The 13,708-nt window shown below is 38.7% G+C and overlaps 1 protein-coding gene across 3 annotated transcripts in view; it reads right to left on the bottom strand.

Moving 5' to 3' along the window:
- FZD6 (frizzled class receptor 6) overlaps window positions 1-10,006 on the bottom strand; it is a 43,245-nt gene extending 33,239 nt beyond the window's left edge. For 2 of the 3 annotated variants that reach the window (XM_027131577.1, XM_027131575.1), the window contains exons 1-2: window positions 9,874-10,006; window positions 8,576-8,908 (exon numbers count right to left, since the gene is read on the bottom strand). In XM_027131577.1, coding sequence (XP_026987378.1) covers window positions 8,576-8,752 — 177 coding nt within the window. In that variant the 5' untranslated portion in view covers window positions 8,753-8,908; window positions 9,874-10,006. Of the gene's footprint in view, window positions 1-8,575; window positions 8,909-9,007; window positions 9,127-9,873 lie in introns of all 3 variants that reach the window. The other variant, XM_027131576.1, reaches the window with a different exon arrangement.
- Between the last annotated feature and the right edge of the window lie 3,702 nt (window positions 10,007-13,708).

The following is a 13,708-nucleotide window of genomic DNA, read 5'->3' as shown; positions in this document are numbered from 1 at the left end:
GAATAATCTGTCCACTAAAGAGTCAATTATTTAATTTAAAACTTGTAACTTAGAGAATGTGGCCAAGATGGTGGAATAGGAAGACTCTAAGCTCACCTCCTCCCACGGGCACACCAAAATTACAGCTTTACAGAGTGACTATTGATGAACACAACCTGAAGACTAGCAGAAAAGATTTTCCACCACTAAGAATATAAAGAAGGAACCACAATGAGACAGGTGGGAGAGGTAGTAATACAGTACAGTCAAGACCCACTCCCCAGGGTAGGCAACCCATAAATGTAAGGATAATCACAATTGCAGAGGTTTTCCCCAAGGAGCCAGGGGTCTGAGCCCTACATCAGGCTCCCCAGCCTGGGGGTCCCACGCTGGGAAGATGAGCCCCTAGAATGTCTAGCTTTGAAGGCCGGCAGGGCTTGCATACAGAAGAGCTGGAGAGATGCAGGAAACAGACACTCCACTCTTAAAGGGCACATGCAAAACTTCACACACTCCAACTCCCAATGCAGAGGCAGTAATCTGACTGGGTCAGACCCTCTTACTGATCTTAGAAAGGCTCCCAGAGAGGCAGAAGGCCGGACTCCCCCTGGGGAAACAGACACTGGCAGCATCCATTTTGGGGAGCTCATTCTACCACGGGAACACTGGTCCTGGCAAGCACCATTTTGGAGTCTTCCCTCTAGCCTATTAGTGGTAAGTGGGTACCACTACCTCTGGCAGCCACCACACAAGGCAGGGACTTGCAGCCAGCAGGGCTGGGGACCAACCCCACCTACCAGGGTGCTCATAGTTGTTAGCCCTGTCACAACAGAAGGGCCCACACAGCCCACATAGTGGGCACCCTTAGAGCATACAGCTCTGGTGGCCAGAGGGGAGTGTTCTACTGGGCCCCACAGGACGTCTCTTACATAAGACCAATTCGCCAAGATTGGGAAACATAACTTACCTATCCAATACATAGAAATAAGCACAAGGAATTTGGCAAAATGAGGAGACAGAGGAATATGTTCCAAACGAAGGAACAAGACAGAACCTCAAAAGAAGAACTAAGTAAAGTGGAAATCAGCAATCTACCAGATAAAGAGTTCAAGACAATGATCACAAGATGTTCAACAAACTCAGGAGAAGAATGGATGAATACAGTGAGAAATTTAATAAAGAGTTCAAAATTATAAAGAAGAACTAAACAGAACTAAAGAATACAATAACTGAAATAAAAAATACACTAGAAGAAATCAACAGTAGATTAGATAATACAGAGAATCAGATCAGTGAACTGGAATACAGAGTAGTGAAAATCACCCAAGCTGAACAGAAAAAAGAAAAAAGAATTTTTAAAAAATGAGGACGGTTTAATTTAAGAGACCTCTGGGACAACATCAAGCATACTAACAATTTGCATTATCAGGGTCCCAGAAGGAGGAGAAAGAGAGAAAGGGGCAGCTAATTTACTTGAAGAAAACTTGTAACTTGAAAAACTATAATTCACATTCAGGTACACATTCAACAAACATTAATGAATGAATTCATACATATATACAAACTAGAGTAATACAACTTCATTATCTACATGCCACATTCTCAAGGAAAGGAAAAAATCACAACACAACAGTCTTCCCATGGTCTAAAAGAACCATGTCTCTTTGCGGACAGGCTCTCCTGAAGACATAACTAATAATATCCCAGACTGTGGAATAACAAGGAATGACCCTAGGGATTTTGTGCCTATCAGCAGAGACTCCCAGGAGAAATACTGTCCTCTGTTCACATACAGGTCTAACCCTGATTCTGTAGACTCAGAATTAGTCAAGGTACTTTCCCTACTACTGCAGTACAATGTCAGAAAGGAAGGTAAGTTTATAGTTTCTACATTAAAAATCCAACAGTAGCCACTATACACACAACTGATCTGGAATACTTTTCTATATTTATTTCATTTTAAATGACTCAACAGCTTACTTTCAGAATAATTACACCTATTTTCAGAAAGTCTTCCCTGAAAAATAAAGAGGTTAGTCACACTAAACATTTTCTTTCCTTTTGTATGGGGTAGAAGAGTGGAGAATAAGGAGGAAAGGAAGGGGTCCGCTAGACTCATCTAAAAGCAGATGAATATGTTTAAAAACCAATAGAAACAGATTTTTTCTTTAAAGTTTGTTTATACAGTTTTTCTCCATCCCTTTATTTTTAATTGATTAGAGACATTTTACTAGTGCATACTAACAGGTGGAAAGGAAAGGAGTTTTTTTTTTTTTTTTGGCTCACTTCCCTTTAGACTGTTCAAAAGTAGAACAACCACATGCTGTTCCAAACACAATACATGACTTCGCTTTGCCTAGGCCTTAATGAAGGCAATTCAAAAAGAAAAATACAAAATTCTGGTCTCCATTTTCCCTAGATCAGTCTCAGCTCTTTCTGGATGAAATCAGTCTCTCAAGGGACATCAACCTCACAATTTGAGAAACAATGCTCTAGATATGAAACAAAAAGCAACACAATGGAAAACCAGTAACCATTTGTTTTTCCACTTGGGAGAGTTAGACTGTACAACATCCTTTTCATTACAAAGCCAAGTTACTATTCAGAATTGTAAATTAACTCTTTGTAGTAATACAAATGACTTCAGTCTCAGATAATAAAGTAAGGAAAAAATCAAAGTCCCTTATTTCAAGCAATCTCTGAAACAAAACTAAAGGACCAGGATATCTCAGTCAGATCCTTTGGTTTGTGATAAATTTGACTTAAAATTATCTGGAAAGAAAATAACACATAACATATATGGTAACATATTAATAAGAATGCACAATAATGATTTTTATTACATGCTTTATGTGTGTAATCCTTAAGAACATTTTCAAGTACTTTAAACCAGAGTTCAGCAAACTACAGCCTGTGGGCCAAAAGTAATGCACTATCTGTTTTTATAAGTAAAGTTTTATTGAAACATCCACACTTATTTGTATTGGCTACAATTGAACAGTTGAATAGCTGTGACAGAGAGTGAATGTCTTGCAAAGCCAAAAATATTTATTATTTACCCCTTTACAGAAAATGTCTGCATTCCCTGCTCTAAACCACTGGGTCTCAAATTTTAACACTCATAAGAAACACCTGGACAGCTTGTTAAATCAGTTTCCTGAGCTCTACTTTCACAGATCATGATTCAGTAGGTTGGAATGGGGTCCATGAACTTGCATTTCTAACAAGCTCACAACCTGCTGGTCTATGAACTAAAGTTTGACAATCACTGCCCTAAACCATCTCATATAATCACAGATCAGCAATGACCACAAATGTTATAAATTCTATAAACCAGGATAACCATCACACATAATGAAAACTAAGGCATAAAAGAGGAGGGAAATAGATCTCTTGACTTACATGAAATTCTTGGTAGCTAAGAAGGCACAACTGGTTGCCATAATCATCAGATAATTCTTCAGCCCCTCATCCTAACGTTAATTCATAGTAAACATTGGAAATTCAACCGGGACCAGCAGGAGCCAAAGGCAGTTGGGTTGGAAGTGTAAAACACAATCAGTTCTTTAGAGAAACTATAAAACACTTTTTAAAAGTAAAAGCTTAGGTATATTCAGTTATAATTTAGCATTTGACTGGACTATAGATTAAGTACTAAAGTACAATGTTTGAAAAGAAATCTGACACATATAGTTTATAATACAATGGTCCAATCAAAAGATAATTCTTTCACTCCATATAAATAAATATAAATGGTTAAAAAATCTAATCTTTTGAATAAATTCAAAATAAACATGTGTCACGCTAATAATGGCAAAGAACATAGAGGATATCAACTGATGTATTTTATTAGAACTAGGCTCAGGCAGATCAAAGGTGGATGATATGTAAACCACATAAAAATATTAGGGGCTTTCAAAAACAGAAATATAGATCAATGGAACAGGATAGAAAGCCCAGAGATAAACCCACGCACATATGGTCACCTTATCTTTGATAAAGGAGGCAAGAATATACAGTGGAGAAAAGACAGCCTCTTCAATAAGTGGTGCTGGGAAAACTGGACAGGTACATGTAAGAGTATGAAATTAGAACACTCCCTAACACCACGCACAAAAATAAACTCAAAATGGATTAAAGACCTAAATGTAAGGCCAGACACTCTCAAACTCTTAGAGGAAAACATAGGCAGAACACTCTATGACATACATCACAGCAAGATCCTTTTTGACCCACCTCCTAGAGAAATGGAAATAAAAACAAAAATAAACAAATGGGACCTAATGAAACTTCAAAGCTTTTGCACAGCAAAGGAAACCATAAACAAGATGAAAAGACAACCCTCAGAATGGGAGAAAATATTTGCAAATGAAGCAACTGACAAAGGATTAATCTCCAAAATTTACAAGCAGCTCATGCAGCTCAATATTAAACAAACAACCCAATCCAAAAATGGGCAGAAGACCTAAACAGACATTTCTCCAAAGAAGATATACAGATTGCCAACAAACACATGAAAGAATGCTCAACATCATTAATTACTAGAGAAATGCAAATCAAAACTACAATGAGACATCATCTCACATCAGTTATAATCGCCATCATCAAAAAATCTACAAACAATAAATGCTGGAGAGGGTGTGGAGAAAAGGAAACCCTCTTTCACCATTGGTGGGAATGTAAATTGATACAGCCACTACAGAGAACAGTATGGAGGTTCCTAAAAAAACTACAAATAGAACTACCATACGACCCAGCAATCCCACTACTGGGCATATACCCTGAGAAAACCATAATTCAAAAAGAGTCATGTACCAAAATCTTCATTGCAGCTCTATTTACAATAGCCAGGACATGGAAGCAACCTAAGTGTCCATCAACAGATGAATGGATAAAGAAGATGTGGCACATATATACAATGGAATACTACTCAGCCATAAAAAGAAACGAAATTGAGTTATTTGTAGTGAGGTGGATGGACCTAGAGTCTGTCATACAGAGTGAAGTAAGTCAGAAAGAGAAAGACAAATACTGTATGCTACCACATATATATGGAATCTAAGAAAAAAAAATGTCATGAAGAACCTAGGGGCAAGATGGGAATAAAGACACAGACCTACTAGAGAATGGACTTGAGGATATGAGGAGGGGGAAGGGAAAGCTGTGACAAAGTGAGAGAGTGGCATGGACATATATACACTACCAAACGTAAAATAGATAGCTAGTGGGAAGCAGTCGCATAGCACAGGGAGATCAGCTCGGTGCTTTGTGACCACCCAGAGGGGTGGGATAGGGAGGGTGGGAGGGAGGGAGATGCAAGAGGGAAGAGATATGGGAACATATGTATAACTGATTCATTTTGTTATAAAGCAGAAACTAACACACCATTGTAAAGCAATTATACTCCAATAAAGATGTTGAAAAATTAAAAAATAAAAAAAAATAAAAATATTAGTGCCTTTCACGTAGACTCTGCAGAAGATAAAGGTGGAAGGTAAAGATTTGGAGGGAAAATTCTCATTGATGATTTATTAGAATAAGAAACATCTCCTTTTCCTTTATTTAGCCTTCATTGAACATCTACCATGCTCAGAGGCACTGTACACTGTACTAGGCATTAGACATAGAAATGAATAAACATCCCTACTCTCAACAACCTCAAAAGCTAGGGAGAGAGCCATGTAAATAAGTGCAATACAGCACGGTAAGTATAAGAACAGTGGTATATATTATGTACTATCAGAGTGTAGAGTGTGAGCTGATTAAATATGCTTGGGAGAAAGGTGAAAGGAATACTTCGCTAAACACAGAGTTATTGCTTTAACTGAGATGTAAAGAAATTGAGCAGACGAAGAAGGGTAGGTAAGGAACCCAGGAGGCAGTGGATACAATATGTGCAACTGTACGGAAGTGAGAGGGTGTAATATGGATCTGAATTCTACATCTACAAACAGGTCAGCTTGGCCGAAGCAGAGTGTGTAACATGGGAAGCAACGAGATGGGAAGCCGGACAGGAAGGCAGGGTCTCATATAAAGAACCTTAGGTGCTGCACTAGTCAGGTCTTTATTTTTCCAGCTTTAGGGAAATGGTGAAGAATTTTAACCCCAGAGTGGACTGCATGGATTTGCATTTTACTGAAATCACTTTGGCACCACCAGAGGGGACAGGCTGAAGCCAAAGGATTTTATTTTTGATCTAAAAATTTTGACAAGACTTTGTATTCAAGGCATGGATGAGAAACAGAAAGGTAGAGCTGATAAGAGGTTAAAAAAAAAAATCTCCCAGATTAATTTTTATCAAAATGAAGTTTAGGAAGAAGCAGCAAAGACTGAAATTAACACAGGACATTCTAATCCTAGGAAATATTTTCTTTTTTATCTAATACGGTCAAGGATAAAAAAAACACCCCACAAAAACCGTTAAAGATGACATTATGGTCCATGTTGACAGAGAAGATTGCATCAGATTATAGCGCTCAGATCTTGGACAAATCATAACTTTTCTGGGCTTCAGTTTCTTCACCTATATAATGACAGGTTCAAAGCTTCCTAACCTGGGCTATAAATAGATGTACATTTCAATATAATTGGTTTCCTCTGTAATCCTACTCATGTCATTTAAATTTTAAAATTCTGAGAATGGGTCAATGGCACAAAAGAGGATAAGAAGCTCTGCATGATATTTAAGTCACAACTCTCGAATTATAGAATTTTGGACATTCAATACAGGAACTAAAAGAGAATGCCACTGGCTAAGGAAAAATAAGAACGGGGCAATAGGAAAAGCGTAATACACTGGACCAAAAAGATAATTTATAGGGATTTAAAGTCTGATTTAGGTTGATATTATTTTGCCTTTCCATTTCCCTTTCTTCTTTTGCAAACGTAGGTTAATGCTGGTATTAAATGACTGCTTGATTGCTTTCTTTTATATCCTTAAACCAACTGAAATGTGATTTATGGAATAAAACTTAATAGTAAAGGGTAAGAGAAAGTGTAGATTATGTAATGAAGAGATTAGTAATGTCAGCAATCAAATAAAGGAGGAAAGAACAAAAATGCCTTCTTGATGTCAAGTCCAGACACAAAACTACCTGGGAAAGAAGCTAGGTAAATGAAAAATAACCTTTTTTGGGTCAGAAACAATTGGTTTTAAAAAGACATGTCTAGAACAAAAACTAGTTCTTATCATCTTATAATTACAGTATTTAATAGCAGGGATGCATCTCTCCCTATCTTCATAATGGTACTCTATGATAAGGAATTCTAAATTATCTGAATTTATAAGGTCAATGTCAGCATTCAAAATGCATGTAGCTACTGTACAAAAAGGAGACCAGATTTTTAAAACTTTTTAAGAACTCTATAAGATACGAGTTATAAAACACTTATCAGAAAAAATGTGAATGAAGGTTATAATTATTCCTTGAAGTTACTCATACTACATACTTTATTTAATCAGATTAAACAATCAAAATGGTTCTGATTAACCAATGGAAGTCTCACCACATCATCTGTTCAGTGTTCAAAAAGACACCTTGCACTGGTTTGAAAAACCATTGAAAGATTATAGTAATATAATTTGCAATATCTTTTAAAAGTACTTCTACTTAGTATTCAAAAGCCTTCCTATTTTAGACATGAGTCTACAATGAGGTAACTGGACAACTATTCAACTAAACAACAATGGAAGACTTTAGAAGCTGCGAAAGCAAGTCTGGTCAGTTTTTAAAGCTGTGTCTATATTAAAACTGCCGGGGTTTCAACTTTAAGAAACAATCTGAGGGGAAAAAGCCTTTACTATCCTCAGTTTTTCTGGAAAAAAACTACAGAAACATTTGTCTTCTTTCCTTCATGAAAGTTATCCACCTAACAGATCTGTAGGAGAGGACAGGTTTCTACAGGTAACTCTTTCTTCCCACATCTCCCTAGCAATCTGCATATCTCTAAACCAGAGGCAGGTAACTGAGGCACCTGAGGCAATCTTTAGTGTCACTCTGCTCCTCCCCTGATGTGTGTGTTGTTTTTTGTTTTTTTTTAAACAGTATCTTACAAAGAATACTTGAAGCACTATGCTTAAAGAAAAAATCACTTTTTAGCAAAACACTATCTACAGCCCCAAAATCTTCTAGTCATTGATTTGCTTCAGAAAAACAGGGCCAAGTGAACATAACAACTACTTATGAAAATATATGTAATCCAAGCACTTTTAGTCCAGGCAATATAGATTACACGTTCAATCAATTAGGAAAATTCAGAATTCATATTTCTAGAGGAACTACCAAAATTTACTCAGGAGAGCAAAATATTTGACAGGTGCAAGACATTGCAAAATCATTCATAACTATACTTCGTATAAAATGAACCCGATCTTAAGCAAATCCACTAAGCAGGGCCACAGATGTACACGAGCGCAAGTTAGTAGGAAGATTTAATTCTCAAAGGGATTTATTCGAAGTAGGACTTATATACAACTTGAAGAAATCCCCTACTGTGTCTGCGTTTTGTTTTGTTTTTTTAAAAAAGGTCCTATTTATAGTTTATTCCAGAAAAGAGCATAAACTATTTTTCCATAAAGATACGAACAACTACTCACCTCCATTTCCACAGCCGCAATACTCTGGTCATAATGACCCATCAGATTAGGGAAAAATGTCATGTTGTAGGCCATTTTCATACATCTGGGAACAGTAATTGGTTCACAGGTGAAAAGACTGTGCCCTCGTACGAGGGGTAGAAAAATACATGTCCACAAAAATGTAAACGTTTCCATTCTCTTCAAATTCCTAATTTTACCACATGGCTTGGATTAATCGCTCTTTTCATTCTCAGATTTCCATCCAAAGAGAAAATGCTCAAATTCCTCGTTTAATTATTTTACCATTTTGAAGGAAGCCCTTTTTCCTGAAAATGAGTTCTGGGTCAATTACTGTAAAAACAACCAAAAGGGTGTATCAGCAACGTTTGTCATAGACTCAAATGCATACGTCAAAGTGCAGAGTTAAGATTTTCACCCTAGGTAACTAACACCGGAAAAACGACGGAAAATTTCGTCCCATCAAGATCCTCTTCCACCTGCCTTGGCACGGAATCTATCGCCTGCTGAGGAAGTCTCATCTCTAGGGAACGGATGATAGGAGGCTTGCGCTATACGGAACACAGGGTAAAAGGGGGGCACTGGATGAGTGAGATGGAGAAAATGGTGGGGATAGGAATAAGTTAGGAAGGGCTGATAGAATTGTAAAACCTAAAAGCCCCTGTTGGCTATCTTATTACGCACAAGAAAACCGAGTCCCGGGGAAATTCCTGAAGATCTCATGAGTTCTTCAATTCTTTAAAGACTCTAAAGGGCGAGTTTTTGTGGCACTCTTCTGGAGACATACTTTTACGTTTTTAAAAATGCCAAGTAGAGGGAGACTTCCAGGATTCCTACTGCGGAGGAGCGAAACTAGTATTCAAGGGCTGGGGGGAGTAGCGATCTCACGGAAAAGGGAAATGAGCAAAGCTGTCCCGCGGCGGCGACGGAGTTTCGGTGGGAGGGAGGCTGTGGGCCCGGAGCCACGAAAAATCGCACGCCCTCATCCCATCCCCCAACACACACCGATGCCCCGACTTCCAGCGCCAGGCAGGGCAACTCTCCCCACCCCCGGGCACCTGCCCCGGGCCCAGCGCCGGGCACCTGCCCCTGGCCCCGCGGGGACCGGCATCGCCTTTCCCCAACTTCCGGGAAAACTTTGGCCGGTGCGGACCGTCCCACCGCCGCCGCCTTCCCCACACCTGCGGCAACAAGCGCGCGCCCCCTGCCCGCCCCGCACCCCTCGAGGCCCGCCCCCGCTCACCCCGGCACCCGCCCGGCCGCGGCCGCCCGCCCAGTCGGGGCTCAAGGACCCTCACCTCGGGCGGCGGTCGAAGGCACCTTCCTCCCCGTCCCCGTCCAGCCCACCGTACCCCCGCGACCAGAGACGGCTCCCGGGAGTGTCCGGGACTCTAGCCACCTCAGGAGCCGCACCGGGAGCGAGAGCTGAGGAATCCCGCGAGACTGCGCCGCCAGGTCTGGCGGGCAGGTCACGGCTCGCGGCGGCAGCGGCGGGTCTGGCTCTCCGCCCGGGCCCCGCCCGCGCTGCGCCGGCCGGGCCTGGTTCTGGGCCGGCCCCGCCGGGCCGGGTTGAGCGGTGTCGCGGTGTCGGGGTTCAGCTGTTGGGCCGGGGAGCCCCCTTCACTTTGCCGTCTCTTATGTGCTGTCCAGAGGGGTTCAGCCTAGAATCCCAAATAAAGCTTCTTTTAGAAGAACCCGATTTATTCCGAATTTCAGGAGCCAAGAATTCTTAAACGGGGCCAATTTGCTCTGGAAAGTCAGTTGCCCAAGTGACCTTAGTTGGAGAGTGGGTAACTTGCTGGGTATCTGTCTTAAAAGAACAAAACAAAAAACCCTTTTATTAATTCAGGGAGTCTGGTCACCAACTGGAGGCACAGGTGGCAATGGGATTTCAGCCCTGGCAGGTCCTATGTTTTACTGACGCAGAACCGGAATAGAAAGTTCAACTGCTTTAGGAGTCAACCCAGTTTTTAGTACCAGCTGTGCCACGCGTCATCTCACAGTGCTTACCTATTCATCCCTTCCCTCTAACGTTTGAAAATCACCAGATCTTCATACTGTCACCAAGTTTGGTCTTTTCCAGAATGTCATACATTCTATTTTCCAGTGGAATCGTACGGTATGTAGCCTTTTCAGACTGGCCACTGTCACTCAGTACTGTTCCTTCATGTCTTCTCATGGCTTGATAGCTCATTTCTTTTTAGTGATAAATAATATTGCATGGTCTGGATGGACCACAGGTTATTTATCCATCATGCACCTACTGAAGGACATCTTGGTTGATTCCAAGTTTTGGCTCTTATGAATAAAGCTGTTATAAAAAACATCTGTGTGCAGGTTTTTGTGTGGAAGTAAGTTTTCAGTTCCTTTGGGTAAGTAGCAAGGAACCAGATTGCTGGATCATGTGGTAAAAGTATATTCAGTTTTATAAAAGAAAAAAAAAGTGCTAAACTGTCTTCCAAAGTGACTATACCATTTTGCATTCACACCAGCAATGCTTGAGAGTTCCTGGTGTTTAACCCCTTGCCAAGGTTTGATGTTGTTACTGTTCTGGATTTTGGCTATTCTAATAGGTGTTTAGTGATATCTCTATTTTAATTTGCATTTCCCTGATGAAATAAGATATGGGCATTTTTTCATGTGCTTATTTGTCATTTGTATATCTTCTTTGATGAGGTGTCTGTTAAGGTCTTTGGCCTGTCTTTTAATTGGGTTGTTGGTTTTCTTATGTTGAGTTTTAAGAGTCCTGTGTATATTTTGGATAATAATCCTTTATCAGGTATATCTTTTGCAAATATTTTCTGCCAGTCTGTGGTTTAACGCCTAATTCTCTAGACCTCATCTTTCACAGAGCAGAAGTAATTAATTTTAATGAAGTCCAGTTTGTTAATTTTTTCTTTCATGGATCGTGCCTTTGGTGTTGTATCTAAAAAGTCATCACAAATCCAAGGACTTCTAGATTTTCTCCTATGTTATCTTCTAGGAGTTTTATAGTTTTGTGTTTAAATTTAGGTCTGTGATTCATTTTGAGTTAATATTTGTGAAAGGTGTAAGATTTGTGACTAGATTTATTTCTTTTTTTGCATATGCAGTTATTACAGCACTGTTTGTTGAAAAGATGATCTTTGCTCCATTGTATTGCCTCTGCTACTTTGTCAAAGATAAGTTGACTGTATTTATATGGGTCTATTTCTGGGCTCTCTATTCTGTTCCATTGATCTATTTGTCCATTCTTTCACCAATACCACACTGCCTTGATTACTGTAGTTTTGTAGTGAGTCTTGAAGTCAGTAGTGTCAGTCTCCAACTTTGTTCTTCCTCAGTTCCTCAATATTGAGTTGGCTATTCTGGGTCTTTTTCTTCTCCGTATAAACTTTAGAGTCATTTTGTCAATATCCACAAAATAACTTGCTGGGATTTCATTAAATCTATAGATCAATAGATTTGGGAAACACTAGTTGGGAAGCACTAGCATCTTGGCAATATTGAGTCTTTTTATCCCTGAGCATCAACTATCTCTATTTATTTCTTCATTGATTTCTTCCATCAGAGTTTTGTGGTTTTCCTCATATTGATCTTATATATATTTTGTTAGTTTAATGCTCAAGTATTTCATTTTTCAGGATGTTAATGTAAATGGTATTGGGGTTGTTTATTTGTTTGTTTTTAATTGGTATTGTATTTTTTATTTCAAATTCACTTGTTCATTGCTGGTATATAGGAAAGCGATGAGATTTATGTTAACCTTGTATCCTGCAAGCGTACTATAATCACTTATTAGTTACAGGAGTTTTTTAGTAGATCTTTCCAGATTTTCTACATAGACAATCGTGTCATCTATAAACAAAAACAATTTTATTTCTTCCCTCCCAATCTGTATACTTTTTCTTTCTTTCTTTCTTTCTTTTTTTGGTCTTATTGCATTAGCTAGGACTTCCAGTACAATGTTGAAAAGGAATACTGTAGTGAGAAGGAACATTCTTGCCTATTCCTCATCTCAGCAGGAAAGCTTCTAACTTTTTAGGATGATGTTAGCTGTAGGTTTTTTGTAGATGTTCTTTAGCAGGTTGAGGAACTTCCCCTCTATTCCTAGTTTGCTGAGAGTTTTTATCTTGAATGCGTGTTGGATTTCATCAAGTGTTTTTTTTCTGCATATATTGATATGATTATGTGATTTTTCTTCCTTAGCTTGTTGATGTGATGGATTACATGAATTTTCAAATGTTGAATCAGCCTTGTATACCTATGATAAATGTGAAGTCTGCTCTTCTGAAATTAATATAGCTACTCCAGCTTTCTTTTGATTAGTGTTAGTGTGGCATATCTTTCTCCATTCCTTTACTTTTAATCTATATGTGTCTTTATTTTTTAAATGGGTTTCTTGTGGACATCGTTGGGACTTGTGTTTTCATCCACTCTGATGATCTCTGCCTTTTAGTTAGTGGATTTTTACCATTGATGTTTAAAGTGATTATTGATATAGTTGGATTATGATACTATTTTCTATTCATTGCCCTTGGTCTTGTTGCTATTTTTTCCTTCCACTTTTTTTCTGCTTTTTGTGGTTTTAATTGAGCATTTTGTATAATTCCATTTTCTCTCCTTTCTTAGCATATCAATTATACTTTTTTAAAAAAATTAGTTGCCCTATTGTTTGCAGTATATGTTTACAACTCATCCAAGTCCACTTTCAAATAACACTATACTGCTTCAGGAGTTGTGCAAGTGCCTTATAATTACAAAGCATTCTTAATTCCTCCCTCCCACCCTTTATATCATTGCTGTCATTTATTTCACTTATACATAAGCTATAATCATTGAATATGTAGTTGCTATTACTGTTTTGAAAGAACTGTTATCTCTTAAATCAATTAAGAATAAGAAAAATAAAAGTTTTGGTTTGCTTTTACTTATTCTTTCTCTAATGCTTTTCCTTCCTTTATTAGATCATGTTTCTGACCTATATAATTTTTGTTTTCTCTGAAGAGCTTATTTTAACATTTCTTGCAAGGCAACAAATTCCCTCAATGTTCGACTGAGAAAGTCTTTATTTTTCCTTAACTTTTGAAGGATGATTTTGTAGGATACAGAATTCTAGGTTGGTGGGGTTTTTTCTCTTAACACTAAATATTT

This window comes from Aethalodelphis obliquidens, unplaced genomic scaffold (genome assembly GCF_003676395.1).
Source record: "Aethalodelphis obliquidens isolate GAN/ISIS:26980383/991018 unplaced genomic scaffold, ASM367639v1 scaffold39, whole genome shotgun sequence".
Classification (NCBI taxonomy): Eukaryota; Metazoa; Chordata; class Mammalia; order Artiodactyla; family Delphinidae; genus Aethalodelphis; species Aethalodelphis obliquidens.
This window is presented reverse-complemented; position numbering and strand designations above follow the sequence as displayed.